Below are 27,615 nucleotides of genomic sequence, written 5' to 3'. Positions count from 1 at the left end.
AACAGATTGCACTCGAGATGCATTGGGGTTCATATGAGGAATCATATTACAACCTTCCCCGTGTGCTTGAAATCTTGAAGGAAAGAAATCATAGCACGTACACCGCATTCATAGAATCGGTCTACAATGGACAGCCAAATGTGTTTAGACGTGCTTTCTTATCTTCGAACCCTTGCATTAAGTCATTCAATCATTGTTGACCTGTGATCTATCTGGACAGTACCTTATTGATGGCTAAGTATAAAGAGCAGATACTAACTGCAATTGGAGTTGATTCAAACCAACAGATACTTCTATTGGCTTTCACTTTGTTGGGAGTGAGAATAAGGAAAGCTGACCATGGTTTCTTGGGCATCTTAAGGTTGGTGTTGTGCACCATCGGCCAAATATCTATATGTTTAATATTACTTCTGGAGGCAAACAATGCCTATATCTTCACAAGGTTTGGCCTTGGTGTGGTGATGTATGGGGCAATTTGTATATTTCATATGTCTCATGCCACCGTGGCTCCTTTATATTCCATGAATAAAATTAAATGTACCTTTTATGTTTTGAACATGAATAAAATTAGATGTGTTACATTACAGGTATACCTACCATACATACATTAATACTATAATCAAGTGCAATTACATTATCTATTGCTTGGTTTTTTGCCAGCAAAATTATAATACCATCTACTATATTTATGATTTGTATTGCCCGTAGCAGGACGGAGGGAGTATCTATGATATTGCCGTAGCAGAACAGAAGGAGTATCTATGATTTGTATTGCCCGTAGCAATGCATGGACATGAAACTAGTGGGTCCTAGTTTTGCTACTTTCGGAGGACTAGAGCACTATTCCGGGTAATTGTAGTATAATTACGTATTAAAAAAATCGGCCATCGCACCTCAATAATTCCGTGGTCCACGACTTCTCAACTCTGGTGTCTGGTGTGGTCTCTTCACACTCCGTGCTAAAACCCTAAACCTCGCCGACGGCCACCGCCATGGCGGCCCCCACCAGGCGCCCCGGCTTCCTCCGTGAGGTCGAGCTCCGCCTCCTCCGCTGCACCCTCCCCTCGCCGCCCTCGACCTCGCCACCAACACCTCCTCCTTCCCCTGCGCACCCGCTCGGTGCCGCCGCCGCCTCAGCGCTCGCCGCCGTCGAGGACGGCGACTACGAGGCAGCTCTCGCCGCCGCCGCATCGCACCTCCTCCCGGCCTCCGCCTCCTCCGGGCCGCCCGACTCCGCCGCTCAGTTCTACGCCGACCTGGCAGCTGCCGCTCAGGCCTTCCTGCGCGGGGATGGGGACGTGGAAGCCGTCGGAGAGGGTTTCGAGTGCAGGTGCGCGGTTGTGCTCTCCGCCGCGGTGGCTGCGCTGCTAGCATTCACGCAGCAGAACGTGACTGGGTGAGTTGTTTTCTTGGGTTTTGTCCTGTTTTTTTTTTTGGTATGATTGAGGTTAGTTTAGTGTGCAGATGTGTGCTTTAGCCCCATTTGCGGGAATGCCTGCAGTTTCGAGGTCTAAAAGTACTGTTTGAGCTGTAATGACCATTCCAACTTCTGAGATTTTTTTTTGAAGCAAATTGTTAGCATACCATAGAACGACAATATATGCAACAAAACGATAAGCTAACGTTTAATAGAATGATATAGTACACTGTATTCTGTCTGATGTCAAATTTAGCCGTAATACATCTGTTTATGATGAATGACATGTTTCTACCAAAGCAGAAAACTGAAATCAGATTTACATTTTCATGTTAATGTAAAATCTTTTTTGATTTTTTAGAGAGATAATTTTCTTTATATATATATCCTTTTCATAAATTGTTTGTAGGCCTCCAAAGAAGTTTTCCACTTTTCCTTGCTGGACTTCATCTTTAGATGAAGGATGCTACAGTAATATTGGAGGCATATGGGATGCCTGGGCTTCTGCTAATTTAGCTTCTTTTGGTTCTCATGTTCATGGGAAATTTTCACTCTTGCAGGTATGTATGTTGAGGTTGGCTCATTTATTATCTCTTTTTATGTCTTGAAATTTGATCTATTAGGTTAATATGTTCTCCTGAAAACATAGTCGGATTCATGCACACCTCCCCTATAGTCTTTCCATAAACAGTCTCAACATTTGATTGTTGAAATAACACTCATTTGATAAAAAAAAGGGATAGTGGTTTTCTGAGCCTTGGGAAACAGAAGAATTAATGTTAGTGTGAATGTCGTGTTTGGACTATTCTTTCTCTGCTACTATAAAGATACGCAGCTCTCCTGCGTGTAAAAAAAAAGTGTGAATGTCGTGTTGGCTAGTCAGTATAGTGTCGAGTCAGTCAGTAGTGTTGACTGTTGAGTCCTTTTGGTTCAGTCAAGAGTCTAGCTAAAAAGTGGTTCAGTTAGAGTTTGGTTAGAGTCAGTTAGAGCATGCGGCAGTCTGTTGTTCATGCCCGAGTCTTAGGAGGCCAATTAGTCCATGCTTTACTGGCCACTAGGGCCACGACCCTTTCAGTTCTTAATCATAAAAATGCTGCAATGCTTTACAGCACCAAATTCTTTTGTGCTTGTGTGTGGTCTTGTATAGCATTTTTTATGGGCATATGGTATATCATCTTGGATAGACTAAGCCCTAATGGTTAATCATGCGAAGTTTGTTAGACTGTAGCCTGATCAGTCAAGTTTGAAAATTTTCTCACATAATGGCTAACGGTTGACATTGCATTTTAAAATGTAAGGTTGCTGTTAGCACAATGGTCTAAAGATACGGGACATCTATTCTGCATGTTGACATCTATTCGTCTTAGGTATTTCTTTATGAATAACTGCAGTTCATGTCACCTACTACAATAAATGCCCCACCAAGTGTGAGCAATTTGAGAATGCTTGATATGGAATGGCCGGCATTGCTAAAGTAATACTACTTCTGTTTCACAATATTTGTCCGGTCTGCATACCTAGAAGGCACACAAACTATGTCAATTTTTTAACCATATTTTCTTATTCTTTGTTGTATCAGATAGGATAATTACTAATTCTATCCAAAATGCACAAATTTCATCTGATTTCGTTAAACTTAACTTCAATTTAACACCTATGTATGCTAACCTAACAAACATTGTGAAACAGAGGGAATGACACTACAGAAATTGTAAATTATATGATACAGTATTTTATTTTACATTTTTGACATCTATAGATTATAGACACAGGAGATAGGACCTTAAATTGGCGCCAATACTTCCATAGTACTTGTTTTTTGTTTGGTGTCTAATCCTACAATTGGCCATAGTTGCGATTGAGTCAAGCTAATTTCGATGGTTAAAAGCTTTTATTTTTATTGAGCCTTTCTGTACCTTAGATGGTAACAACGTGGATGATTTTGTTGTTGTTTTTTGAATTGCCTCTACCTCTGCCTGCATATATGCACGTGGTCTTTTAAGTGGAGAAATGTCTTACCTTGTTTTGTATTTACAGTGTTTCAAGTTTTTATCTTATTCTTTTGCAGTTCATTGTCTTTGCAGAGCTTTTGTTAACCAGCATATGGAATCTGGATATCTCTGATTGCTGGAGTGTGTCATGGTGGTTGTTTAGAATATCAATGCTCCTGCAGAACATTTTAGATGAGTTGTCGTCGTCATTGTTTGATCAAGTGCAAGTGTACAAGAATAAGATGTTGGGCTATTTTGGTGAACTGGAAAAGGTTTCTACCTACTGGGATTCTTTATTGTTTGATGGAGAAGGCTCTTATTTTGTTTCAGCTGCTTTCTTAGAGGCTGGAATCGTGGAATACAAATATGGTCGTGTTGATGCTTCAAGGTCTCTCTCTCTCTCTCTCTCTCTCTCTCTCAATTTGAGGGTTTTAATATTCTCCAGATGATTTGTTCTTTGCATGCTTTCATAAGAAAACAAAGTCTTGATATTCAGTAAGCCTATTACTCAAGGTTTTCAAAAGTAAACTGAAGAAAGGAAATGATGTATAGATTATCGGAGCTCTTTCTCAGGTTTATTACATATATAGGCTCCATTTGTCATTGTGTTGGCTTTCAGAAATGGTTATTTATTTCTAACTAAAAGTGACTTGTTAGTTGGAAGCCATGGTGGAGTTTCTGATAGATTCTAGGAGGGGCCAGCAGTGGTAATCTGAACATGGTATCAAAATTTAAGCATGATATGCTCTTACTAGATTCCACACTGCAGCCCAGCACAGCATGTCAGCAACCACAAACAAACCTTAGGCATTAAGCCAACATTATTCCAACTGCGGATAGGAATGGAAAACTGATAGCCATTCTGAACATGGTACCATCTTAAGATCTTGTTTGGATATTTGTGTAGGTTACATCTGGATAGCGCACAAGAAGCATGTGACCTACAGCTCTCCCTTACAGGGATTCTTGGCTTTCGAACAATACACCAGGTGGACTGAGTAAAATAGCATCTACTCTTTCAGTTTTATAACATAGCGAGAACTGCCATTCTTGAAAAATGAACTGAGCCTTCCCTTCCTATAGGTGGATGCAAAGTCTCAAATGGTGCTTGTTGCTAAGACCAATAAATCAGGATCCGATGAAGGACAAGCTACAGAACCCACAGTAGCTCTGAATGACAATGCAGCTTTAAAAAACACAAGGAGCTCTGTTCCTGTTGAAAGTGATGAATTCTGTGTCATTCTAAGAACGCCCAGACTGCTGCATGATGGTAGCAATTCCGCCAGTGAGAATAAGACAGGCCCCAGTGCAAATATACCACTATCGGCTATCCAGCAGGCTGCTGTAGTTGCACAATGCTTGCATGTGAGCCGAAGGAGTCGAAGTGATGAAATGTCTGGTATGCCTGTGTTTATGTTCCTTGTGGACACTAATGAAAAAAGTCTTTCAATTTTAAGCATGCAAATAAATTTACTTTGGCACCATAATTTTGTTTGCAAATAGGGATCTGGGCGACAAAGACGACAAAGATAGCTTCGATTGGCATACTTCATAAATTATTTAAAATGTTTTTTGTGAAGGCATGATGTATTGATGTGACATGTTTGCTGAGTTCTTTTTTTCACATATATGCATGGAATTTAGTTTGTTCTTATGCAAAGGCAATTGAAATTCTGAATGAAAAACGACAGCGTCTATGTTTTTCTTTTGTTCCATGTGGAGGCATTGAAGAGTTCTAATGGAAAAGGTTCATTTAGGAGATTTCATTAAAAATCAATATATTTCATAATTTAGCATGATATTTCAGTTTTTATCTCCACGCATACAATTTCTTTTTACCTAATATTGCATACCCCCTCAGTCTAAAAATACAATGTGTATCTCATGGTAGCACTTAAACAAAGAATGCATCATAGATGACTGGGCTACCCATAATTAGTCTCTTTTAAGTACAATATTGGGTATTGGCTGCATGCATGTGGGGAAGCTTGGGGGTATATTGGAGACAGCACATCAAGACCTTGTGTTTTTGGACAGAGGAAACAATTTTTGATATTCATACTGTAATTTTCCATGTTATGTGTTGATCTGAATTTTAGATTTCCAAATTATTATTTATTAATCATGTTCTTTTTATTCATGTGTAAGTTCTTTGGTTTTACACAGGGTGGGAGATGGCACCATACATAGAGTCAATCGATTCTCAGGGCGAATCTTACTTTGTGGTATTGTTCTGATTCTGCTATATCACTAGGCGGAAACTTGGGCGGCACCATTTCTTGTGCTAACACACAACAATCATGATTTGACTGATTCAGGCTTGTTCTTTTTATTTTAAATAGTTCCAGCCTTTAATCTGGTTTAACTACATTTCCCTTGGCTGTGTTAGAGCATCTCCGAGAGTCCTCAATATTTTCTTTCCAAAACTTGTTGTTTGCCAACTCCCGAAATAGGTATGGGAAGGCAAAAAAAAGTCCATCTCCAATGGTTCCCTATTGTTATTCCCAAAAAAGAGAAGTTATGGTCCCACAAGATTAATTCCACGGGAAACTTCCATGGCCGGCAGCCATGGCTGGCGGATAGGAGCTTCTTGCAAGTCAGATTACCGATGATTTAGGGCACAAGTGGGCATGAAATTTGGGGGAAAAGAAAGAGGGCGGCGAGGGGGTTCCATTTTAAGTCTTACTTGCGCCGGTGATGCACCGCAGCGGTCGGAATCAGCACTGTCCAAAACATCATCATGTATTCAGAAAAACAAAGCAACGACGGCCAAGGTCTATGCCATGAACCATCGGAGGGTGCAGGCGGTAGGGGCAGGCCACGCCCAGAAGCAGGCCACGGCCAGACGCAGGCCAAAAGGCAGCGGCGGCGTGGGGAAGAAGCGCGCGATGAAGAAAAAGTCACGAGGGAGTAGCGATCGGGAGTCGCGAAGGAGTGCGTATTTTTACGCACAAGGGAGGCCAATTTACCAATTGTTAGCAGATGGGGAATTAGAATGGGAAACTATTGGAGAATATTTTTTTTGCCTTTTCCCAAAAAAACAAGGATGGGAAAGAGAAATAGGGGACTCTTGGAGATGCTCTTACTAACCTTGGAGATCTTAGAATTAGGATAATCTGTCCTCCATTAGGGACAGGATATATATAGAGTCCTCATGGGCCATATGGGCCTACAATAGTGACGGGCCTTCATATACTTAACACCCCCCTTCAAACTCAAGGTGGAAGCGGAGGATCGGAAGCATTGAGTTTGAGTAAGTGAAGCCGATGTTGCTCTTGAGTTTGTGCTTTAGTAAAAAAATCTGCTACTTGCAGTTCAGAGGGCACATACTGAAGAGCAATAGTTTTCTGATGACAATGTGATCGGGTAAAAGAGGCATCGACACCGATATGCTTTGTTAACTCATACTTGACTGCAATGTTCTTACGGCGTTAAGGCGAGTTGTGGCGAGTCACCACCGCCTAGCCGCCTAGGCGGGCTAAAACGCCTAGGCGGGCCAAAATAGGGGAGCGCCTTGTCGTCTAGGCGACGCCATAAGAACATTGCTTGACTGGATCATTAGCAATCTGTATGGCTCCAGTGTTGTCACATAGGAGAGGTGTGGGAGCATCACAGGAGATACCAAAATCAGCCAACAACCATCGACGCCACACAATCTCTGAAGTGGTGGTTGCTAGTGCTCGAAGTTCTGCCTCTGTACTAGATCGAGATATGACTGCTTGCTTCTTGGACTTCCATGTAAGAGGAGAAGAGCCAAGAAGAATACAATAGCCTGTGACTGATCGACGATCTGTTGGATCACTCGCCCAAGTGGAGTCCGAGTAAGCATGGAGCTGAAGCGGACTATCACGAGCATAGAACAAACACTGGGATGATGTCCCTCTCAAGTATCTCAGCACACGAAGCAAATGACCAAAATGGACAGTAGTAGGAGCACTCACGAACTGACTCAGGATATGAACTGCATGAGCAATATCAGGTCTTGTAACAGTGAGATAAACAAGACTTCCCACAATATGCCTATATCTAGATGGATCCTCAAGAACTGTACCATCAGTAGGACGAAGCTGCAAGTGAAGATCCATTGGTGTTGCAGCAGTCCTATTGTCAGTGATTCCAGAACGAGCAATGAGGTCTTGAATGTATTTGGATTTAGAAATATAATATCCCTTTACAGAGTGAAAAACCTCAATCCCTAAGAAGTAACTGAGGGGACCCAAATCAGACATCTGAAACTCCTTACCAAGCTGCTGTTTGACATGAGAAATATGATCCAAATCATCTCCAGTAATCAACATATCATCAACATAGAGAAGAAGTAAGGTACGTCCACGTGGAGAGAGGTGAATAAATAAAGCAGGATCATGATCACTCGGTGCAAAACCAGCAGCCTGTATTAAGGAGACAAAGCGCTCAAACCAAGCACGAGGGGCTTGTTTAAGATCATAAAGAGCACAGCGGAGACGACAGACATGTCCTGAAGGAACATCAACACCGGGAGGTGGCTGCATATAAACTTCCTCATGCAAATCTCCATGTAGAAATGCATTTTTGACATCCATCTGAGAGATAGTCCAAGAAGATGCAGCAGCCGCTGCAATCAAAGTACGAACAGTGGTCATATGAGCAACAGGAGCAAAAGTCTCATCATAATCTCTTCCATGAGTTTGTTGAAAACCCCGAGCAACAAGATGAGCTTTATATCGCTCAATGGAACCATCTGACTTGGTCTTAATTTTGAATACCCACTTGCATGTAATAGGAACTGTATGTGATGGTAACGGAACAATATCCCAAGTGCCTGTACGATCAAGAGCAGCAAGTTGCCATTCCAGAACACCAGAAGCTTCCTTATAAGTGGATGGCTCATGAACAACAGCATTCACATGTGATAAACTCTTGTGTCAAGCTTGGTTACTTCTCTTGCTCACTTTAATTGTTGTTTTACTTTGAGCAATTTACTTTACTAGAGCTTGATTTGTATCTTGTCATCCTAGGTTGCAAACCCATCTAGAGATAGTAGTAGCATGACATAGGGCTTTCCTTTGTTACTAATTAAATTTCTCTAGTGTTATTGGTTTTAGTTTTTAAACCGCCTATTCACCCCCCTCTAGTCGGTGTTCTTGATCCTACAAAGGTTGGGAGATATCCATCTTGTCACAATTAAGGGCCGAGTTGATGTGTCATCTTGCCTAACTCCACTATCGTGCAAACCACTCGACCATTGTATGTGAAAACGGTTTAGCATAAACCCCACTAGTTAGTCTGATAGCCATCAGAAGAGCTGAGAGCAACGGGTGACCAAGGAGAAGAGATAAGCTCTGTGTGACTTATGCCCCGGTTAAACCTCGGTGATAGGTTAATGGCCCCTTGGTGGATTCCGTGTTGGCTAGTCAGGTCTAGCTAAGGTGGGTAATGACTTTGTTGGGATCTGCACCGACACTAAGGTGATCGTGCTGTGGTACCCCACTTGTGGGTAAAGTTGCACACCTTTGCAGAGTTAAAATCTATTCGAATAGCCGTGGCCACGGTACTAGGCGAGTTATGGTTTGGTCACACAACTAGTATATCTTCTGGGAATAGTTGGGATGGCGTGAGTTGTTTTAGAAAAGTGTCCGGCAACTGTGTCGTGTGCTACGACGGATGATGAGTCCGGTAGCAAAAGAATTGCTTTAAGAAAAACTTTTTCAAATAAACTCATGCATGAAAATTAGCTTTCCGCAAATTAAACCCTAGCCTTATCCTTGATCTATCCTGTACATGTATTCTATTGATACTCTCCTCCGTGGGTGTGGTTGGACTTGCTGAGTACGTTTGTACTCACCCCTTTTCTAATTTTTACAAAGAAAGATCCAGACTTTGTTCCCAAGGACGTTGACTTTGTTCCCGAGGACGTTGAGTAGGGATTTCGTCCTGCACCCAACCTTGCCAGTGGATAGGGTCACCGAGCTTTGTATGGCGCAAGACTCTAATGACCTCTTCATAGTTAATATCGTTGGGTGGGTTTTATTTGTTATCTTCGCGATAGTGGCGCTTCACTGCCCATTACCGCGTAGAGTTGTACGGTGATGTACCATCTGATGTAATAAATGTGTTATCAGCCTCCTGGGACTGATATTGTATCACATTTAAGTCTTCTCTTATGAGGGGAAGCTTCAAAAGTCCTCATGTGTTTCTCTGTACTATAAATATCGAAAAGAACTGAAAACTTTTCTCACCCATATCGAGTCCGCTGTACCCCTCACGTTGGACCTATATGTAAGAGTCGAGGAAGGTAGGAAAGGATGCAGACCTTTAAAAAATGGCATATATAAAATATTTCTGCCTAAAATGATTTTTTTATCACCACGGTATATCCTAGCCGCCGACACTTCCATGATTCATTGGCAGGCACGAATCGTTGCGATGGCAACCTCTAGAGTCCAGTCGTCCAGTCATAGGAATCGACACGCATGATTATTGTTGTGCAAACTGCAAAGGGCGAGGTAACTTCTGTAGCCTTCTAGGTTGCCTATTAGCGTGCTAGCCTCCACGTAAGCGAAGTGTCTACTGAGCTTTGGCAGCTTGCAGACTGCTGCCTGATAGACGACGAAAAGGACAAGCTAGACTGCCAGGGTCAAGTGAATTGTTTACCAGGGTCGTAGCTCGTAAAAAATACATGATACAGGGAATTATGGTGAGGTTGTCGGGGTCAGTCAACTCCGAGAACTACACATAGCTTCGCAGTCACCCCTAGGACGAGAGATGGGGCCAAGGGGGAGCCAGTGGGCGACCGGGGCGGATGCTGGATTTATTAATATCAGGTTAATTTAGAAATTGTCTATGATTGTCCAAGATTTATTAATATCAGGTTAATTTAGAAAAGGAAAAAACATCTAAATTACCCCCTCAAATATGGCCAAAGTTCGAATAACCTTTTAACTATCTCTTGGTTCAATTTGACTCTTAAACTATGTCATATGGTTACCATCTGATACAATTTGTCATTTTTTAATTATCCATGTAAAAGTAGAAAATTAGTTTAATATCTTGTAGAGTTGTAGTGATCATCACAATATATGTTAAGACAATAATATGAATTAAATATTTTGTCATTATTTTTTCTATAATTTTGTATCCTAAAATTTAATGTATTATTAAATATCATACCCTATAAAAATAGATGAAAATTTCTTAACATATTTTTCCTAAAATATGTTATGATATCCACTATCACCTTGAAAAATTTTAACTAAAGATTTTGCTTGTATATGGATTAATAAAAAAGATAAATCTTATTAAGGAGTAAATTGTATCAATAGATATAGTTTAGGTGGTAAATTGAACCAAAAAATAGTTTAGGGTGTTATCCAAACTTTGATCGTCCTAGGAGTAATTTAGACTTTTATTTTTGTGGATAGTACCAACTTTTAAAATTTTCTATTGACACGTTTCACTTATCCTTTAAAGTTGGCAAGTGTCAAAGCATAATGATATTCATGTGAAGATAGAAGACTAAATTTATTTGAAAATATATTCCTAATCTACAGGTCATTTCTCATGCAAATAATACATACTTAGTCCATCCAGAAACATAACTCATTTTGGTTTGTACTAAGTTAAATCATTCTAAATTTGATCAAATGTATAGAAAAGAGTAATAATATTAATATCAAATAGAAATAATTACATCTATTATGAAATATATTTTTATAATCTACTTTTATGATGTATTATATGTTAATATTCATCTCTATGAATTCGGTCAAATTTAGACTACTTTAACTTACAACAAACCAAAATGTTGTATATGTTAGGACAGAAGGAGTAGAATTTAAAATCTAGAAGTTCTAGAGAAAAGAGGCTTTGGTAGTAAATGAATCCTTTGTATTAGACAAATTCTTCACAATGGCTCCGTTGGAGTTACTGTGAATAATTATGAGGTCACATTTCAACACAAGGATAGGGCTTCGGCAGGGGAATCCTTTGTCTCCTATCCTTTTCAACCTTGTAGTAGATGCCCTTGCCACGATATAGGCACTAACATCATCAATGATCTAGGCTGTGACATTCTCGCCTATGGTGTGGTGAGTCTGCAATATGCAGATTACACCATCCTCTTGCTGGACAAAAATTTAGAAAAAGTAAAAAATTTAGAAAAAGTAAAAAATTTGAAAAAATTCTATCTTGTTTTGTGTTGATGTCAGGTATGAGAATTAATTATGCTAAGAGTGATATAGTCCCGTTGAATCTTGAAGAAAGTGTGATGAGTAAGCTATGGGATTTTTTTGGGTGTCCTGCTGGGGCCTTTCTAATAAAATACCTAGGAATCCCTTTCCATTACTAGAAATTGAGAAGAGAAGATCTGCAACCTCTAGTGGATAGGATAGGGTTTTTTTTTAACCGAATAGTGGATAGGATAGTTAAAAGGATATATGGTTGGAGGGGCAAACTCCTTTCTTATGCAGGGAGGCTAGTTTTGATTGAGACCTGCCTGGCTAGCATACCTATTTACTTGACATCTTTTTTCACCAAATGAGATCTTGATATCATTAACACTCACATGGCAAAACTGCCTGTGGAATGACTGTCCACGGGGAAATTCACTTAGCTAATTAGAATTTTGTGAACATACAGAAAAAACATTGTATCATGATATCAGAGACCTTAACCTGGTTCTTTTAGGTTATTGGGTGAAGAGATTCATTAAGGATGAGGGAAAACTTTGGAGAGAAACTCTTGCATAGAAGTACGTGAAGAATGCCATCAATATTTTTTTGTTTGCTTCATTCACAGCCCTCTATCTTCTGGAGAGAAATTCTATGGGCAGCCAAAGCTTCAAAATTTGGTTATAGATGGGGACATCGGTGTAGGTGATGGCAGATTTTGGGAGGATATATGGTTTGGAACTGCCCCCCTAGCAACACAACTTTGGCACTTGTTCTACATCTGCAATCACATTCGTGTGGCCCTGAGTGAAGTTTGGGATGGTGTAGAAGCTAAGATTACTTTTAGGAGGAATTTTGAATATGAAATGTTGGATAAATGGTTTGAGCGGGTGGGCAATGTTTCTGAAGTTGTACAAGTAATAGTGGTGCGATGCGTCGGTCTGGCAGTATGATAGTAAAGGTGTTTACTCTACCCAGTCTTAGTATGCAATGATCAACTTTAGGGGTGTAATTCCTGTCTACATTCCTTTGTTTGGAAGGTGAAGACAGCCCTAAAATATTAGGTCATTGGCTCTTGTCAAACAACAAGTTAATAACAATTGACAATCTGAATAAGAGAGGCATATCCAAACCTTTGGAGTGCCAATTCTGTCTAGAACAAGATAGCATTAGCCATTTATTTTTTGACTGTGTGGTTGCTAAATTTATCCGCATACTTGAGCTTCTTTAGTATCAAAATTGATTGTTACATTGATCTGGTCAGCAAGTAGTCTTGTGAGAAATAAACATGCCTTGACAAACAGTATAATTGCAGGCATACTGTGGGGCATTTGGCTAATGAGAAATGATTTCATCTTTAATAACTAGTTCTGGAAAAATGTGAGGATGGTCTTAAGGAAGATTTGGATTTGTATGGTTTACAGGAAACCAATGTCTCTAGGGGAGCTGGAGCAAGGTATGGGCTAGTGACGCAGCTTCTTAGAGGTGGCCCTCAAGACTTCGCTGGTGATCACCTCACCTCCTTGTAAAGAAACTCAAGAAGGACAACTGCAAGGAGGAAAGTACACTTTTGGAAGGATGGAGTGCACTGGGTGTTCTGATCGTGTGCGGTGCTCCATAAGACTTGTGAAGCTATATTTCTGTCTCTAGTTTTGCCTGGTAGTTTCTGCATGTATGGAGGTTTTAGTTGTTGGCTGTATCACCACTGTAGGTGGTTCTGGATGTACGTTGCCGTGCTGATTTGGCCAAAACTGCTATAAATGCTCGTCCGAGCTTCATTTTTGTAATGTAAATGGGGCAGGGCTGTTTGCCTGTCTTTCTAAAAAAAAAGAAGTTAACTTTTTACATGAAATTTCTTGGTTATTAAAGTGGGATTGACGTTTCTTCTGGGCACAACTATCTTGCTAGCAGATTGCACAATTTCACTATATCATGTAACACAATTTATTCTATGCTAGGGTTTGGAAATGCACATACATGTACTAAATTATACATTGTTCTGCATCAAAAAAAATTTGGTCATGATGTTCTACATAAGGGAATAGACGTTGCTAATGTAATTTTCCATGGGCGGTAACCTTTTCCTTTTGTTGTACACTTTGTAAATATGTACTTCCTTGGTATAAAATCCAAGCCATAATCCTATTATTGGGCAACATAAGTTTAGTGTTGTTTCAGTGGAGCACGAGTGCCTTCTCATGCTCACATTGATATGGCTGGTCAAAATGCATACTGAAAAGATAGAGACTACATCCATACTCCCATTGAATTATTTCCCAACCTGCTTCAAATGTTTTATTTTTCATGAATGGCATTCATTTTACATCTAATTTTCATATATCCTGTACAATATAATGGTTCGGGTTTAATAGTGAAATAAATTTTACTTCCTCTTTAAATTTATTTCACCATTAAACATAAACCATTATATTGTACATGAGGCTTAATTTAGGAGGCTAAACCCTGCAATGAGTAATGTGTCTTCGATCAGTATATGATATTTGTTCTAGACTCTAACAAATATTTCTAAAACATCAAAGGAAATATTACTGCTAAGACTAACATCATGTACAATACAACGAGAAACAGCCTCCGAGCTTTTTATGTACAAGCTCTAGCACATCACTTGTGGTTCCCCTATTAGCTATTATAAGGAGGTTTCTATTGGGAAATGCTAAACAAGGCGAACAACAACCGTCCGCTGATGACACAATCCAGCTGCTCCCAATGACCCACCAACAATTGCCATCATGTTTCCTGTTGCCAACAAAAAATTGACACCCCTGGGTGTGCCGATCTGACTGGTATGCATGGACTGGTCATACCGGTATAGGTTACTTGGTCAAAATGCAAATTTAACTTCGCCATTATGTATCTCTCATCGAGACGATCGAAATGCATTTATAGAACATCCAATTTGGGGTTCGGATGAGAGAGTTGTAACTTCAGGAAAACTTGACATAGATCAGACCGGTTAGACCAGTCTGGTGGACCGATCAGATCGGTCCTGGCTATACAGCTTGAGTTAGGAGTTATATTTTGATAGGGATTTGTATAAAAATTGATTCCTAATGGGGTATGAGCACCCCTCCTATAAATATAAAGAGCCACAGCAGATCTGCTGTTCTTATTTAGTGGTCAAACAGTAACACATTTTGAAATTCCATTGAATTATTTCAGTGGTCAAACATTAACACCTACTAATATAATGGTAGCTCAGCCTTCATACCCTAAACATATCACAAGCATCCCTAGTTCAGCCGACATTCGCCGAACAAATGAACTTGCCAATTTTGTACCTCCATATTGTACTTTTGCATATAGCACCACCTACCCTAAATCTATCACAAGCGTCCCTAGTTCAGCCGACACTGGCCGAACAAATGAGCTTACCAATTTTATACCTCCATATTGTACTTTTGCACATAGCCCTATACCTCTTGATGTACCTCCAATTAGAAGAAGCTGGTTCTATAAGGGAATTGAAAGTGCACTTATTTTCTTTATCTTTAACTGAAACTATTTTTTTATGGTTTGCTTCATTAGCTCCTAATTCTATTAGCTTATGGGAACAATTAGAATAGAAATTTCATGATATCTTCTTCTGTGGAAATAATGAGCTTAAGTTATCTCGCTTAGCATCGGTTAAGCAAATGCATGATGAATCTATTAATGACTATATATAGGACATTATGTGATACAAAGAACTAATGCTTTGGTGTAAGTAGTGGCGAAAAAGATTTGGGTCTCGTTTGTTTTTTAAGTAGCTGTCACATCAAATATTCGGATGCTAACTTAATATAAAACTAATTGCATAAGTTGCAATTAGGGATCTAGACGAATCTATTAAGTATAATTAATGCACGATTAGTGGATGGTTACTGTAGCAATTAGTGGTCAAATTATGGAGTAATTAGGCTTAATAGATTCATCTCGTGATTAAGTCACGACTTATGAAATTAGTTTTGTAATAAGTCTATATTTACTACTCATTGATGTTTAAACATGCATTGTGACAGGATTTGGCTTTTAGTGGTTTGCGCCCTCGTATTAAAGAAATATTATAGGGCTATGACTTCTTTTACGTTAGTCAAGTGCATCAAGCAGCTTTGACTGCAGAAAGCTAAAGTAAAGAGTCTCAAGAAAGTCATAAAGTCATAAGCATGATTACCCTAATAGTGACTCTTTTAGTCTGCCTGTCTGTTTCCTGCTTATTTATGTAGTTTCAATTTCTTCCTCTGTAATTATAGTTTGGAGTAGCTAGTATGATTCCCGCATGTAGTTAACTTTTACAAAATATTGCATCCATAATCAATAATTCTCCCTCCATCTATGCACGGCGTATTTTGACTAGGAAAAGTTAAATTCTACGAAATTTTATAATGATTAGTTAAATTAAGTATTCATTTAGTGCATAAAATTTGCATTGATGTATTTGTATTCAAAGTGATTTTGAGATTATACTGAGTCTTTTGCGATAGATATTATATGTAAGAGAAATTATGGGTCAGAATTTACTATAATTTTTTTCCTAATTAAAATATGTCTTAACATTTTTGGCCGAATGGAGCACGATCCTGCACAGACCAATCCCACTCTGGAAGAGTATTTTTTTTGAACGATCGGCAACCGACGAGTGCGTTTCTATTGATATAGCAGAAAAATACAAAATTATGTCCCTGGAAGGCCATAACCAGGCAACAAAAAGAAAAAGAAAACCATATAAAAACAAATAAAACGGCGGGTTGGATTGGGGCATCAACACGCGCCGAACTCAGCACTACTCAACAACTCACGCCGATCGGATTGGAGCATCAACACAGCCTCACATCTCCAAAGTCAATCACAAATGCAGCAGAAACAGAGAGCCCGCAACACCCACCAGACCATCCACACTCATGTTGTCGCCAAGAACTTACAGACGTGACTCTGCGTCGACTGGGAACCAAAAGATGCGGACCACACCACACCGAGAAGACCACTGCCATGCAGGATCCACCGCCGCCATGCCGCTGCAACATCACTCTCCACCTGACGGAGTGATACCACCGAAACCGGGCCTCTTAAAGGCTGCCTCGTAGTCACCACCACGATAACACAACGCGCGGGGGCCTCGCCACTTCCACCGTTGGACCTCGCTCTCATCACCTCGAAGAAACACTACGCGCGGGGGCCTCGCCACACCCGCCACGATACTCAACGCCACGGTTCCGTCTCCTTTATTGCTGTCGAGGCGGTGAGTAAAGTTGCCCCACGTCCCTAGGTCTCCAGCAAAACCGAGCCACCGCCGCAAGCCGACCTCACCTACTTGCTTCACCCCACGCACATGACCTCCGCCGTCATGCTAGCGATCCGAAGAAGTCGCTTGCGCCATCTTCTGACGATGTACCGCACCGGAAAGCCCAGCCAAGCTGAGCAGCCCGCCGCGATCTGCTGCAAGCCAAGTCGTCCCATAATGCCGATGCCGCAAGCATCGTCCTTTGACGTAGTCCCACGCCGCACTAACGGTTGCCAAGCAACGCTAGCCGCCGCAGTCCGCTGCAAGCAGCAACAACCGACAGACATGCGACAACCTCCGGCCGCCACCATAGCTACGAATGCCACCACTAGAGCTCGGCCACACCCATTTAGCTTGCCACGTGATGGAAAAGCCAAACACCATCTGAAGCTGCCCATGACCAATGGATTAGGAATACCTCAAGCCTAGATGGACCTCAGAAAACGACGCCTCCAAGGAGGACACGACGCCAAGGGCGCCGCTGTCGCTCGTCCAAGAATTGGACCGGATTTTCACCCCGAGAGCCCCATGTAACAAGGTTGCAACTCCAAGATGGCACCCCCAACAGGGAAACGATGCCCTAAGGCGCCGCTGTCATCTCTAGCAACAAGAATGTCGGCAAGGGCTTTCGCCCGGAGCTTCCAATCCGCGCTACACGTTCATGGCTTGGCACTCCTAGACCACTAACACAGCAGCACACCTGGGACGTCGCCGCCGCGCCTCCACAGACCATGTCACCGACCTCCACCTCTGTTGCGCTCGTACCGCAGCGCGCCCGCCGCCGCCACGACACTGCCACGGCACCTGCCATGGCCCGCACAGGCCAACCGCCAGCACATGGTGCCATGCCCGCACCGAGGCCGCCGCCGTCGCGCTAGCCGGCTCCCTCGAGGATCCTCGCCGCCCGGAGCCCGCGCCCTCGGCGGGGCCAAGCATCCCCGCGATGCGTCCACGCTGCCACAAGCCGTCGTCTCCGGCTCGCCGTCGCCGGGGGTGGGCACTCCCAGCCGCAACTCCACGCCGCCGCCACACCCTACGAGCGCGGCCCCACAGCCGGCGCCGCACCACGCGGCCGCTCCACGCCAACCTCACCTCCCCCCTTCTCTCCAACGCAGGGGACGGCTACCGCGTAGCGCCGCCCGACAGATCCGGCGGCGAGGAAGCTGGATCCGCCCATGGTCGGGTCAGATCCGCGCCGTCGTCGCCCCGGTGCGCCATCGGGCCAGGGCCCCGGAGCGCTGTCCCGCCCCGGCATAGGAGAACCCCATCGGCCGCCTTGCCTCGCCGTCGCCTTCCTCGCTGACCGCCGGGCTTCCGGAGGTCCGCTCAGGCGACGGCGAGGGAGGGAAGAGAGGCGGTTGGGTCTAGGGGTGCGGGCGCGAGGGACCCCCCCCCCCGATCGCCTTGCGGGAGCGAGGGGGGGGGGGGTTTCCTCGCTCCTCTTACTCTGGAAGAGTCTTGACAGTATGTTGGAATGTACTTCAATTAGTTCCAGCGGCATAACGCATTGCCGTGTATGGTGGTATGGTATTTATATACCATTAAGAGGCACCGGAAAGGATACATATATACAATTATACATATAAAATGAATCAAACGGATAACATAAATTCTTACAAGCCTTTCGTACGTCAAGGGCTCATCATACAATCATACTGCCAATACTAGACACTGCACAGCTCCCCCTGGCCGTTCCCAACATGGTCAAGGGCTCAAGGCCATGACGCTGCCGCTACCATAGTTTCGTCTCTCGCCGTCACTGAGAAGATCTTCGCCTTTCTTGTGGTAATTTTTCCTTTTTAATGAAATGCAATGAATTCGTACAGTGAATTCAGAAGTGAGGCGCAGAGCAGTATGAAAGCAGTAGTAAAGCTGAAATGGCTTATATTCTGAATGGAAGGAAGGGGGTATTAAAATTGACAAGCAGCATTTGTAGCCGGTACTGACTACGGAACTTGACGCCCTTGTAATAGAACTCATGGAAAGATGCACATCTTATGCAGTTATTCTACGAGAAATTTGTCTAAGAGCTCAGCTCAGGCCATTTTCTTCGATTCCACAACAATCTTACATGTTTGAATGGTGGGCTGATTGCCGAGTTCCACGACAGCTGTCCCGACAGTACAATGTTCTTGCCGTCTGCAGGAAGCTGCGCCCATGATGAGCTACTTCCTCTGCGATTGCAGCTGCGCGTTGAAGAATAATAGGCCTACAAATTCAGTTCTAGTGTTCTATTCACCGTTTCATCATCATACATGTTTCTCACCTGCTTTAGAAAGAATGGTGTTAATGTCTTTCAAGTTCAGCAACCATCCGGGCACAACTAGTCTACTGCTACCCTGAAGAGGCCGCCATTGCCACAATTTTTTTGGTTGCAACATGTGCACATGTAGACGTCACAAATAAGAGATGTAACGCACAAACAAACATGGGACCGCGAAAAGGTGAAAGATATTTGGTTGAACGGTATACGACTGTTGTTCAAGCAGATTCTGCTGCGCGACAGGATGTCATAGCCACGCGAGGATATCCATCATACTACAAAGTATCAAATGCGAGTTGCTAGGAGGTTTTCTTCTATCTTGTGACAGTTAGCCTATCTTGCTGGCCTATGGTTCTTCCTGGATTGGGTACTGGGAGAATCTTTGGAAGATAAATACTGGCTTCGGCTTTCTCTGACAGTGTACTCAACCTCAAAAGCAGAATGCTCATCGGGCCCAAACCGGCTAGTAAACACAAAACATGGTTACGACTCAGGACTCTGAACTTCGGAAGTAATAGGAACAAATGTCATGATAAGATGCTAACAGTCTGAATGTTACACACCTCCGATGCTCATGAGAAGATTTGACAGATCGGCGATTAAGTGTAGATCTAGTTCTGCCATGATCACTTGGACTAAGAGTTGACTCTTGTTCCTGAGCAATGAGAGTATCAATTATAAGAATCTATAATGCCATGCTTGAGAAATTCAAATGACAAAACAATGACTGCACATCCAACTTACCATATAGCACTCATCACAATCACACATCACAGAAGAATTTTTAGGCATCAACTGGTTGCCCTAATGAAAGTAAGCTTCAATTGTTAGTAATAACATAAATAAAAGTATAGCTTGTAGGTGGTAATGCTTGTATACCACCCCCGGTTCTAATAAACAGAACCAACCATATGATCAACTTCAAGCTGCAAGTAATAAAATACTAACAGTTGAACTGTTGCCCTTACCGTCTTATAGTAGGCCTGCTCACCACTGGTTGCAGAAAATTCCTCGCCATTGGGGTAATCGCAATTTTGACCACTCAAATTACATTCTGGGCAAGAAGTTCTATGCACCCTATCATGGTACGAATTTCCATATTTGCTCCTACGGTATGCATCCCGCCCCATATGTTCTTCATGCATTTCCTGCCTATCTCTTGGATATTTACTAGAGTATCGGCTCTCTGCATAAGATTCCCTGAATCTGGTCCCCGAATTTGTCCTTCCATATTTATGGCTTGGGGCTGCAACTAGAAATTGGAAACAACTGTTAATTAACACGAGGAAGTAGAAAGATGGAAACAAGTTTATTTGGTGGACAAAAGGAAACAAACCATGCGCTGCAGAATCCCTTCGATAGTAATCTCTGTAACCTCGCACAGAAACATGCTTTTCATCAACATCCACAGAGCGGTGACGGCGAGGATGATTATCTGAATAAACACGCCTTTCGAAATGCCTATATCTGTCTGAGTGGTGTCTACTACTAGAACTTTTGTCTACAAATCCTCTTCTGACACCTAACATAGAACTTGAGCCCTGCCAGGAATGCTTCTTGAAAGCATGTCTTGGCCGTTGTAAACTAGCTTTTATCAGAACCTGAAAAGTTTGAACAAGTAATTACATACATCTGGATCAAATGGCAAGAAATGGTACCAGATAAGAAATAACAGGCTAAAGTGGTTACCTTTCCACTGCCTTCACCAACACCTTCTTTATTGACCATCTTAATGCAATCCAAAGCTGACTTTCTTGTCGTGAAGCCGATGAAACCAAAATCTTTCCTTTTTGCAGTGAACATGTTTCTAGCAAGATGTATGTTATCAATTTCACCAAATTTTCCGAACATTTCTCTCACTTTGTCTTCATCCCAGTGAGGTGGTAAGCCATCCAAGAAAACAGATTTCACCTGCATTGAATGATAAAACAAAAGCATTGTAAAGGCAAGAGAGATAATGCAGTATCTCTCTGCAAGCAACATATTCCAACACAGTAACTAACTACAGATGGCTTGTAGCTGTACCTTTTCCATGATCTCATCGTCTTGTGAAAGAGTGTTTGAAAATGATATGTGTGCTCTAAAATCAGTACCAAGGTATAGATCTTTTTCCTGTAGTTTCAGAAAAGCAGCCACAGCATCCATATGTGTTCTGAAGTCAAGAAATGCGTAGCCTCTGTTTTTCCCCTTTCTTTCCGGGTGCTCGATTAGGTTAATTCTATCCAGATTCTCCAACTCGAAAGGTTTCAATTTCTCAGCTAACTGAACAGAAGGATCAACCATTATACAAAACAGAAATATGCTTATAACAAATCATATCAAATAAGCAAGCAAGCTCACATCATCTTTTGACCAATCAAAGCATATATTCCGAACATGAAGGGTCTCATTTTCACTGTTCTTGCATATTCCACATGCTTTTCCCTTGATCTGGAAAATGTATGTAATGTTAAATAAACGATATCAAAACCAGTAGGTGTTTTTAATGTATATGGATACAAACATTCACCGCCATAGCAAAAAAATGACTAGGAAGCATTATTGAGTAAATATACATAGGAAAATACAAGCCTTGTACAAGTTAAGAAAAAATTTAATTAAGACAACACAGAAATAGATACATCCTGTTCAAACTGACCTATAAACCTATCAAACATTATAAAAATGGATCTGCATTCTCAGCTATTCCACCGGCATAGTCTGTTCAAATATCATGTTAGTATAAAAACATAGGTACCACAACTTGGACTTGCTACTTGTCGGCAGGGGGCATCAGAATGCATGGATGTTTATTTGTGTAAATGAGGGTCCCACCTACTACTACCTCTCATGTTTAATCTACAAGATGCTAAATGGGGACATTCAATGAAGAACTGGATCCTTAAATGGGGACATTCAATGAAGCCTAGGTGTTTCAAGGCGTTAACATATATACATTGCCATACACATACATATATCTTTAGGAAAAATAAGGAACTGTGGGCCTAACTTTGGACAAAAGGCTCATCAAAACAGCTGAACCCAAGTCTCAACAGCCTCATGTACCCACCCTCCCACCTCCCAGCCTCCCCCCTTATCCGTTCACCGCTGCCCCTACTCATTAACCCGCCGCCCGCACCCACAGCCGCCGCCGCCCACCCCTGCCTCCTCCGCCTCCGCCTCCGCCGCCAACCCCTGCCTCCTCCACCACCGCACACCGTCCATGCTGCCACCACAGCCGATGTACCAGCCTGTTCATTCTTCCTCATCCATCATCGCCTGCTCCTGCATCCTCCACTGCTGCCCGCCATCCCTGCCTCCGCTGCGGACGCACTGCCACAGCCTAGGGGACCGCCTAACCCCTAGGCTTCGCTGTACCCTGCCGCCCAGAGATGAAGTGTGCCTAGGCGAGCGCGGAACTCTGCCTTGGCGAATAGTGTGCGTATCCAAATACATGGATTCATGTGTAAATGATTCTATATTAGGATATTCAACTAGAGTGTGATGGTTGAAATGAAAAGGCTAGACACAGAATGTAGCCTCATTAGATTTCTTTGTATTACACCATCACTTATTAGGTATCACTAACTCAATTGAATAAGATGATACACGTGGAAGTGAAAAACTCTGACTGCGCTCAAAACCTTTAATGAGTCAAATGCAGTAAATTTAGAAAAGTTCTCCATTTTACTGGCCTAGATTTGGACGAAGTGTCACTTCTGCCTATTTGCTGGAAAAGATAAATGAAATCATGGCCCTTTAAGAAAACACTCCATAAATACCGAAGTTATTCCCAGCATCATTTCCTTTTCACTATATACTACACACATTCAGTAATGGATAATTCTGGCTATGGAGAATGAACTCAACTAAACCATTTATGTAGCAGTACAGGAATCGGGTCCCACGTTCTTAAACTAACTAGACAGACATATCTTGCATTGATACAGTAATTATGCCATTAACATCACACTAGCACTTTCTAAAAAGTGAGAGATCCAGACACTACGACCTTTTGAAACTTCAAAGAAATATTAGCAACAAACTATCAATCCACTCTAAGGGCACATAGGGAGGCAAGCTAAGTGAGATGGAATGAGTTGGCATCCGGTCCAGGGGATGCAAGCATGGTTGCTAAGGCCAGAATGCATGGCATCAATGCCAAGACTTGCTACTGGCACTTTTATTCCTATAGCAATGATGGAGAAGCCACCTTAGCACCCATTATCGGATGCTACTGATGCACATGCTACAAGGAACTACACAGAACCCACCTAATTTGATTTTCCAGACAATGTAGTGTTTTCGATATCCTATGCCTTGACAAACATAGTGTTCTGGAGACTGCATGAGATGGTCCATTATTTGATTTCTACATTCCAAGTTACCAGCTCAAAAGATCAAATTTCACATCCACTAATCCAAATAATGAATCCACAGCACGAGAACGCAAGAACATATGTAATCTTAAAGTAGGGAGCAGTACAGCAATATAAAAATCCTAGCTTTATCAGTTCCTGAGCAAGAATGAATTAACCCATCCCCGCCAACCACTAGCATAATCAATACAGAAACACCTCAGGAGCTCGCCAGAAGAAATCAATCAATTCAACATGAGTAAATTGAAAACTTCCCCAACCACCTCACCCAAGATCACCACGCTAGCGATGGATGCGAATCTATATATTGCAGAGGTAGGATTGGATGCAATACCGTAGCCTCGCGGAGGTCATCGGCCGCCCACCGCGCCTGCCAGGCGGCGGCGAAGCGGACGAAAGCGAATCCCTTGTTGAGCCGCTGGTCCGCTGGATCCCGGACGAGGCGCACCTGCTCGACCTCCCCGGCCTCCGCCAGCGCCCGCGCCACGTCCTCCTCCGCCGCGTCGTGCGGCAGCCCGCCCACGAAGACCTCGTATTCCATCCGCTTCTTCCTTCCCCCCGGCTCCCCCTCCCCCGCCTCATCCTCCCCCATCATCTCATCCGCCGGAAGCGGCAGCGCCGCCGCTTCCTCCTCCATGATCACCTCATCCGCGGGATCCTCCTGCAGGTCCTCCACCTCGCGCTCGATCACCTCCTCCACGACTTCCTCCTTGACGGCCGCATCCTCGTGCTGCTCCGCCGTGGCTTCCTCCACCTTCTCCACCACTACCTCCGGGAACGCCACCTCGGGCTCCTCCTCGAACTCCTCCTGCGCGACGTTGAGGTCGAAGAGGAACCGCCGCGGGGCGCGCGGCGGCGAGGAGGCCATCTCCTGCGACCGCCCCCGGCGGGGGCTAGGGTTTCGCGACGGGCCCTCCCCGCTGCCTACTCCAGTCCACAGCCCGTCCGTCTAGTAAGCAGGCCCCGGCGGCGCGATGCGAATGCGGCGCGGCGGCGGCGGAGGCGGAGGTGAGCACGTGGTGGCGCGGAGAAGGGGGCGGCGGGCTATATAGCGAGGGGGCCGTGCCGAGCAGGGTGTGTGGTGTGGTCGGTCGCCGGAAAACGGAGGGGGGTTTGGCTCATTTCCGGCCAGACGGCCAGGCCAGGCCCAGCCGCAAGCCAGCCGAACGATAGGTGGGGCCGCGCCGCACTGACGCCCACATGTCAGTGAGCGTCCAGGGTGGAGTGTGGGGGTACGGCTGTCAGTGGTGGGCGCCCGTGGACTTTTGGATCGCCGAGGGTGCGTGGGTGGCGCGTGCGGCGTGGACGGAGGTGGAATGACGTGCGCGTGGTGGATGACAGGTGGGGTCTTTCGTAAAGGCCCACTGTCAGAGACGTATGGTACTGGTTTACCTATGGGCGGTTCCGTGGCAGTAGCGGGGCGATCCGACGTGGGTCCACGGCACAGAGAGCGAGGCGTATGCGAAGAAACGCGTTGCCGCCGCGTTGGTCACGCTCCAGGACGCAAAAATGGGCTTAAGGCTAGTCTGTTGGGTTGGAACATGTTGGAAGAGGCCCAATTTCTTTGTTACGGACCATGCGGACTCTTCTCCCAAGATCAGGGTTGGGCGGTTTTTTCTTTTTTATATTTAAAAAAAATAGAATTTCAAAAATATATGTCTGTTTTGGAAAATTTCAAAAATATACCCCGGTCGCCCTCCCATAGGGCGACAGGCCCAAAGTGTAATTTTTTTTTCAAATTTGCAACGAAGTCCCTGGAGAAAAAAAAAGGGAGGAGGCCTGTCGCCCCCCCAATGGGCGACAGGGGCCTGTCGCCCGTTGGGGGGCGACAGGGGCCCCTCCCCCGCCGTATACCACCATTCCCTTTGTGATTTGAGCCTAAAAATTCAGAAAAAAAAGCCAGCCCTAGCCGCCATTATGAAAAAAACTGGAGTGGTTGCCGTGTTTTCATATCTTTTTGAAATGGTGGAAGTGCACTGCTATTGGGTCACATATGTCTGAGCAAAGAATGCGATATTAGGGAATTCCGTGATCGCCGTGCTGAGCAGTGGCAACTTGTGATCTCGTACTCGCAGCTAGATACACTATAGTTCCTATTTTGAGCTATTCGAACGTGTAGTCGTCCTCATGGTCGGCGGGATCTCGGCCGCTAACTCCTACTGCACCTAACTTGTCCTTCATTAAATCACAGAAAAAAATCGCAAGAACTTCACTTATTTAACGAGCATTATGAAACCCCTAAACATAACAAGTTCACATCAATAGTATCTATAGAAACAAATGACAAGTAAACTAGCACAATCATAAACATCGGATACAAATAAGAGGTCCACAACTATCTCATTACAAATAAATATCAGATATATCTAACCACCCCTAGGGCGTCGGACCCTCTTAGCCCTCTGCTGGGCACGGACATGGCCCTCGGAGTAGGTGAGAACATCCGGAGACCTCACCTGTCACTCAGGACGCGCAAGGGGCTGCGGTGTCTGCTGCTGAGAGATCCCAAGTGGTGCTCCTCCTAGCTGTGAATACCCCAAGACATCGGGGTCACCTTGCGCGGCAGGCTCTTCTGGAGACAAGCTGTCGAAGTCGTCTAAGGTGAAGGTCTCGTTATCTGGTCGAAAGGAGGAAGAAGAAGGTCCGGCGCCCGCATCGGGGTAGAATCCTACGCAAAAAATGTGGATGTTAGCGTACGCTCGTATATTTTGTCATGACAAGTAGAAACCGAAATACGAAACATAAACTAACCTGTGTAGGCCGGTATCTGTGGCCCCGGTACCATCCCTGGATACGGTCCGCCAACTGGTGCTGTCCCTCTAAACATTCCAGTATGGCCGAACGCAGTAGCTGGATCGTATCCTGTATGTGATATTATTAAATATGTATGAACACTTGATGTAATTTTAAAGAGATATGTACGTTACCTGCACTTGGGAAGAACTGCGACGTCGGCCCGTGCACGGTCGACGGACACGGGAACGACGACGAGGCCTGAGACGACCCGTGGCTGTCTTCGTATTGCACACGGGTTCCGAAGTTGTGCGCTACCTGACGCAACTGATCACGCTGCCTCGACCATGCCTCTGTCTGCTCAAACTGGGTCATTGGGGATCCGGCACGTACCCTCGTCAAGTAAGTCGAGCAGTCCGTCTCCATCATGTTGCAAAGGCGAAGCTGCATCAATTCAGTAAAAGTACAGTTAGAAACACATGAATTATCTTATGAATATGATTATATATATATGCAAATATGATCAAGAGACTCACCGCGCCAGCTAGTGCCTCCACGTGATGCCGGGCATAGCCATCCTGAGGCCTCGCCTGGTGTGGCTGCGGGTGAGTGTCAACAAAAACCAGACGAGCCCGAGTCCGGGGTAAGTACCAGGTGAGGTAAGCCCTAAAGGAGCTATCTGTGTGTGGTCCTGTTGGATGGACCAAGTGCTCGTCTGCCTGTTCCCATTGGTCCACCCACGGCTGGATCTTGGTGAGCCAATCATCAGAGCACGGCAAGCCACTCCTTGACAACCTACAAAGTGGACCACGAAGAATCGTTAGATTCGACATGAATGTATGAGCCAAGTTCATTCATAATTACCTGTGGTCCTGGCGACTGACATGCTCCAACGCGGTGGGCACCGGAAACTCCTGGCGCTGCCCAAACTATCTCCTGACTCTCCAGGGGCAATATGCCTCAACCGCGATGTCATAAACTAGGACGGCGGAAGTAAGCCACAGGCTCGCATTCGCGGAGCAGTGCGAAGACAGGCCTGCTGGTGCACGGGTAGCCACAGCCTCTGGGCTGTAAGGCTCCCAGACAACGTCCTCGGGCGTCAGCATGTCGAGCTCCGAAACAAACTCAGGATATGCGCGTCTAACCCGCGCATGTGCCCAGGACCTCTGCATTCCGAATAAGTAAAATTAAAAGTGCGCTAATACATCATGTAACAATTAATAACAAAATTAGGTTTGTTGCGAACATACCTGACGCCAGATCCAGATAGTTCCCATAGTGGGCCTCTCGTCCTCCTCGTCGCCGTACATGCCCCCGTGGTAAGGCTCGTGGCTGACCAAGGGGCGACCAACAGCTAGCCTCTCGTACGACCAAAGCTGTAGCAGTAGTGGGCACCCTGACAGGATAGCATTCCCATGTGTCTTCATG

At 44.0% G+C, this 27,615-nt stretch overlaps 3 protein-coding genes across 7 annotated transcripts; 1 reads left to right on the top strand and 2 right to left on the bottom strand.

The window, feature by feature from the left end:
• The first annotated feature begins 891 nt into the window (after positions 1–891).
• On the top strand, positions 892–5,740 carry LOC120659936 (tetratricopeptide repeat protein 27 homolog). 3 transcript variants are annotated; one of them, XM_039938208.1, is made up of 6 exons: positions 892–1,396; positions 1,827–1,977; positions 3,486–3,796; positions 4,316–4,397; positions 4,492–4,807; positions 5,575–5,740. In XM_039938208.1, exons 1-6 carry the CDS (start codon positions 993–995, stop codon positions 5,643–5,645), a joined length of 1,335 nt encoding a protein of 444 aa, XP_039794142.1. In that variant the 5' UTR covers positions 892–992; the 3' UTR covers positions 5,646–5,740. The 3 variants fall into 3 exon arrangements, with proteins under 3 accessions (XP_039794142.1, XP_039794143.1, XP_039794141.1); XM_039938209.1 differs by lacking the exon at positions 5,575–5,740 and adding an exon at positions 4,912–5,123 and having other exon boundaries at positions 913–1,330; XM_039938207.1 differs by lacking the exon at positions 5,575–5,740 and adding an exon at positions 4,912–5,123 and having other exon boundaries at positions 913–1,396.
• An 816-nt stretch (positions 5,741–6,556) lies between these two features.
• LOC120659937 (uncharacterized mitochondrial protein AtMg00810-like) lies at positions 6,557–8,258 on the bottom strand. The gene has a single exon (XM_039938210.1). The coding sequence runs from the start codon at positions 8,028–8,030 to the stop codon at positions 6,930–6,932; it is 1,101 nt and encodes a 366-aa protein (XP_039794144.1). The 5' UTR covers positions 8,031–8,258; the 3' UTR covers positions 6,557–6,929.
• Positions 8,259–18,700: 10,442 nt separating this feature from the next.
• On the bottom strand, positions 18,701–24,555 carry LOC120659935 (heterogeneous nuclear ribonucleoprotein Q-like). Of its 3 annotated transcripts, none has more exons than XM_039938206.1 (9): positions 23,789–24,555; positions 21,437–21,526; positions 21,122–21,358; positions 20,786–21,007; positions 20,433–20,697; positions 20,065–20,348; positions 19,841–19,900; positions 19,660–19,751; positions 18,701–19,099 (listed from the first exon to the last, which is right to left on the bottom strand). In XM_039938206.1, exons 1-9 carry the CDS (start codon positions 24,320–24,322, stop codon positions 19,096–19,098), a joined length of 1,788 nt encoding a protein of 595 aa, XP_039794140.1. In that variant the 5' UTR covers positions 24,323–24,555; the 3' UTR covers positions 18,701–19,095. The 3 variants fall into 3 exon arrangements, with proteins under 3 accessions (XP_039794140.1, XP_039794138.1, XP_039794139.1); XM_039938204.1 differs by having other exon boundaries at positions 18,852–19,559; positions 23,789–24,554; XM_039938205.1 differs by lacking the exon at positions 18,701–19,099 and adding an exon at positions 19,274–19,559 and having other exon boundaries at positions 20,065–20,342; positions 23,789–24,554.
• Between the last annotated feature and the right edge of the window lie 3,060 nt (positions 24,556–27,615).

Source organism: Panicum virgatum, chromosome 2N, assembly GCF_016808335.1.
Source record: "Panicum virgatum strain AP13 chromosome 2N, P.virgatum_v5, whole genome shotgun sequence".
Taxonomy (NCBI): domain Eukaryota; kingdom Viridiplantae; phylum Streptophyta; class Magnoliopsida; order Poales; family Poaceae; genus Panicum; species Panicum virgatum.
This window is presented reverse-complemented; position numbering and strand designations above follow the sequence as displayed.

Excerpts from the sequence above, each read along its gene's own strand:
- LOC120659936 (XM_039938207.1), top strand. The coding sequence starts at position 993 with ATGGCGGCCCCCACCAGGCGCCCCGGCTTCCTCCGTGAGGTCGAGCTC. Across the intron at positions 1,978-3,485 it reads GGAAATTTTCACTCTTGCAG|TTCATTGTCTTTGCAGAGCT; the intron begins GTATGTATGTTG and ends ATTCTTTTGCAG. Across the intron at positions 4,808-4,911 it reads TCGAAGTGATGAAATGTCTG|GGATCTGGGCGACAAAGACG; the intron begins GTATGCCTGTGT and ends GTTTGCAAATAG.
- LOC120659935 (XM_039938204.1), bottom strand. The coding sequence starts at position 24,322 with ATGGCCTCCTCGCCGCCGCGCGCCCCGCGGCGGTTCCTCTTCGACCTC. Across the intron at positions 19,901-20,064 it reads AGCAGGCCTACTATAAGACG|GGCAACCAGTTGATGCCTAA; the intron begins GTAAGGGCAACA and ends TACTTTCATTAG. Across the intron at positions 19,752-19,840 it reads ATTGTGATGAGTGCTATATG|GAACAAGAGTCAACTCTTAG; the intron begins GTAAGTTGGATG and ends CTCATTGCTCAG.
- LOC120659937 (XM_039938210.1), bottom strand. The coding sequence starts at position 8,030 with ATGACCACTGTTCGTACTTTGATTGCAGCGGCTGCTGCATCTTCTTGG.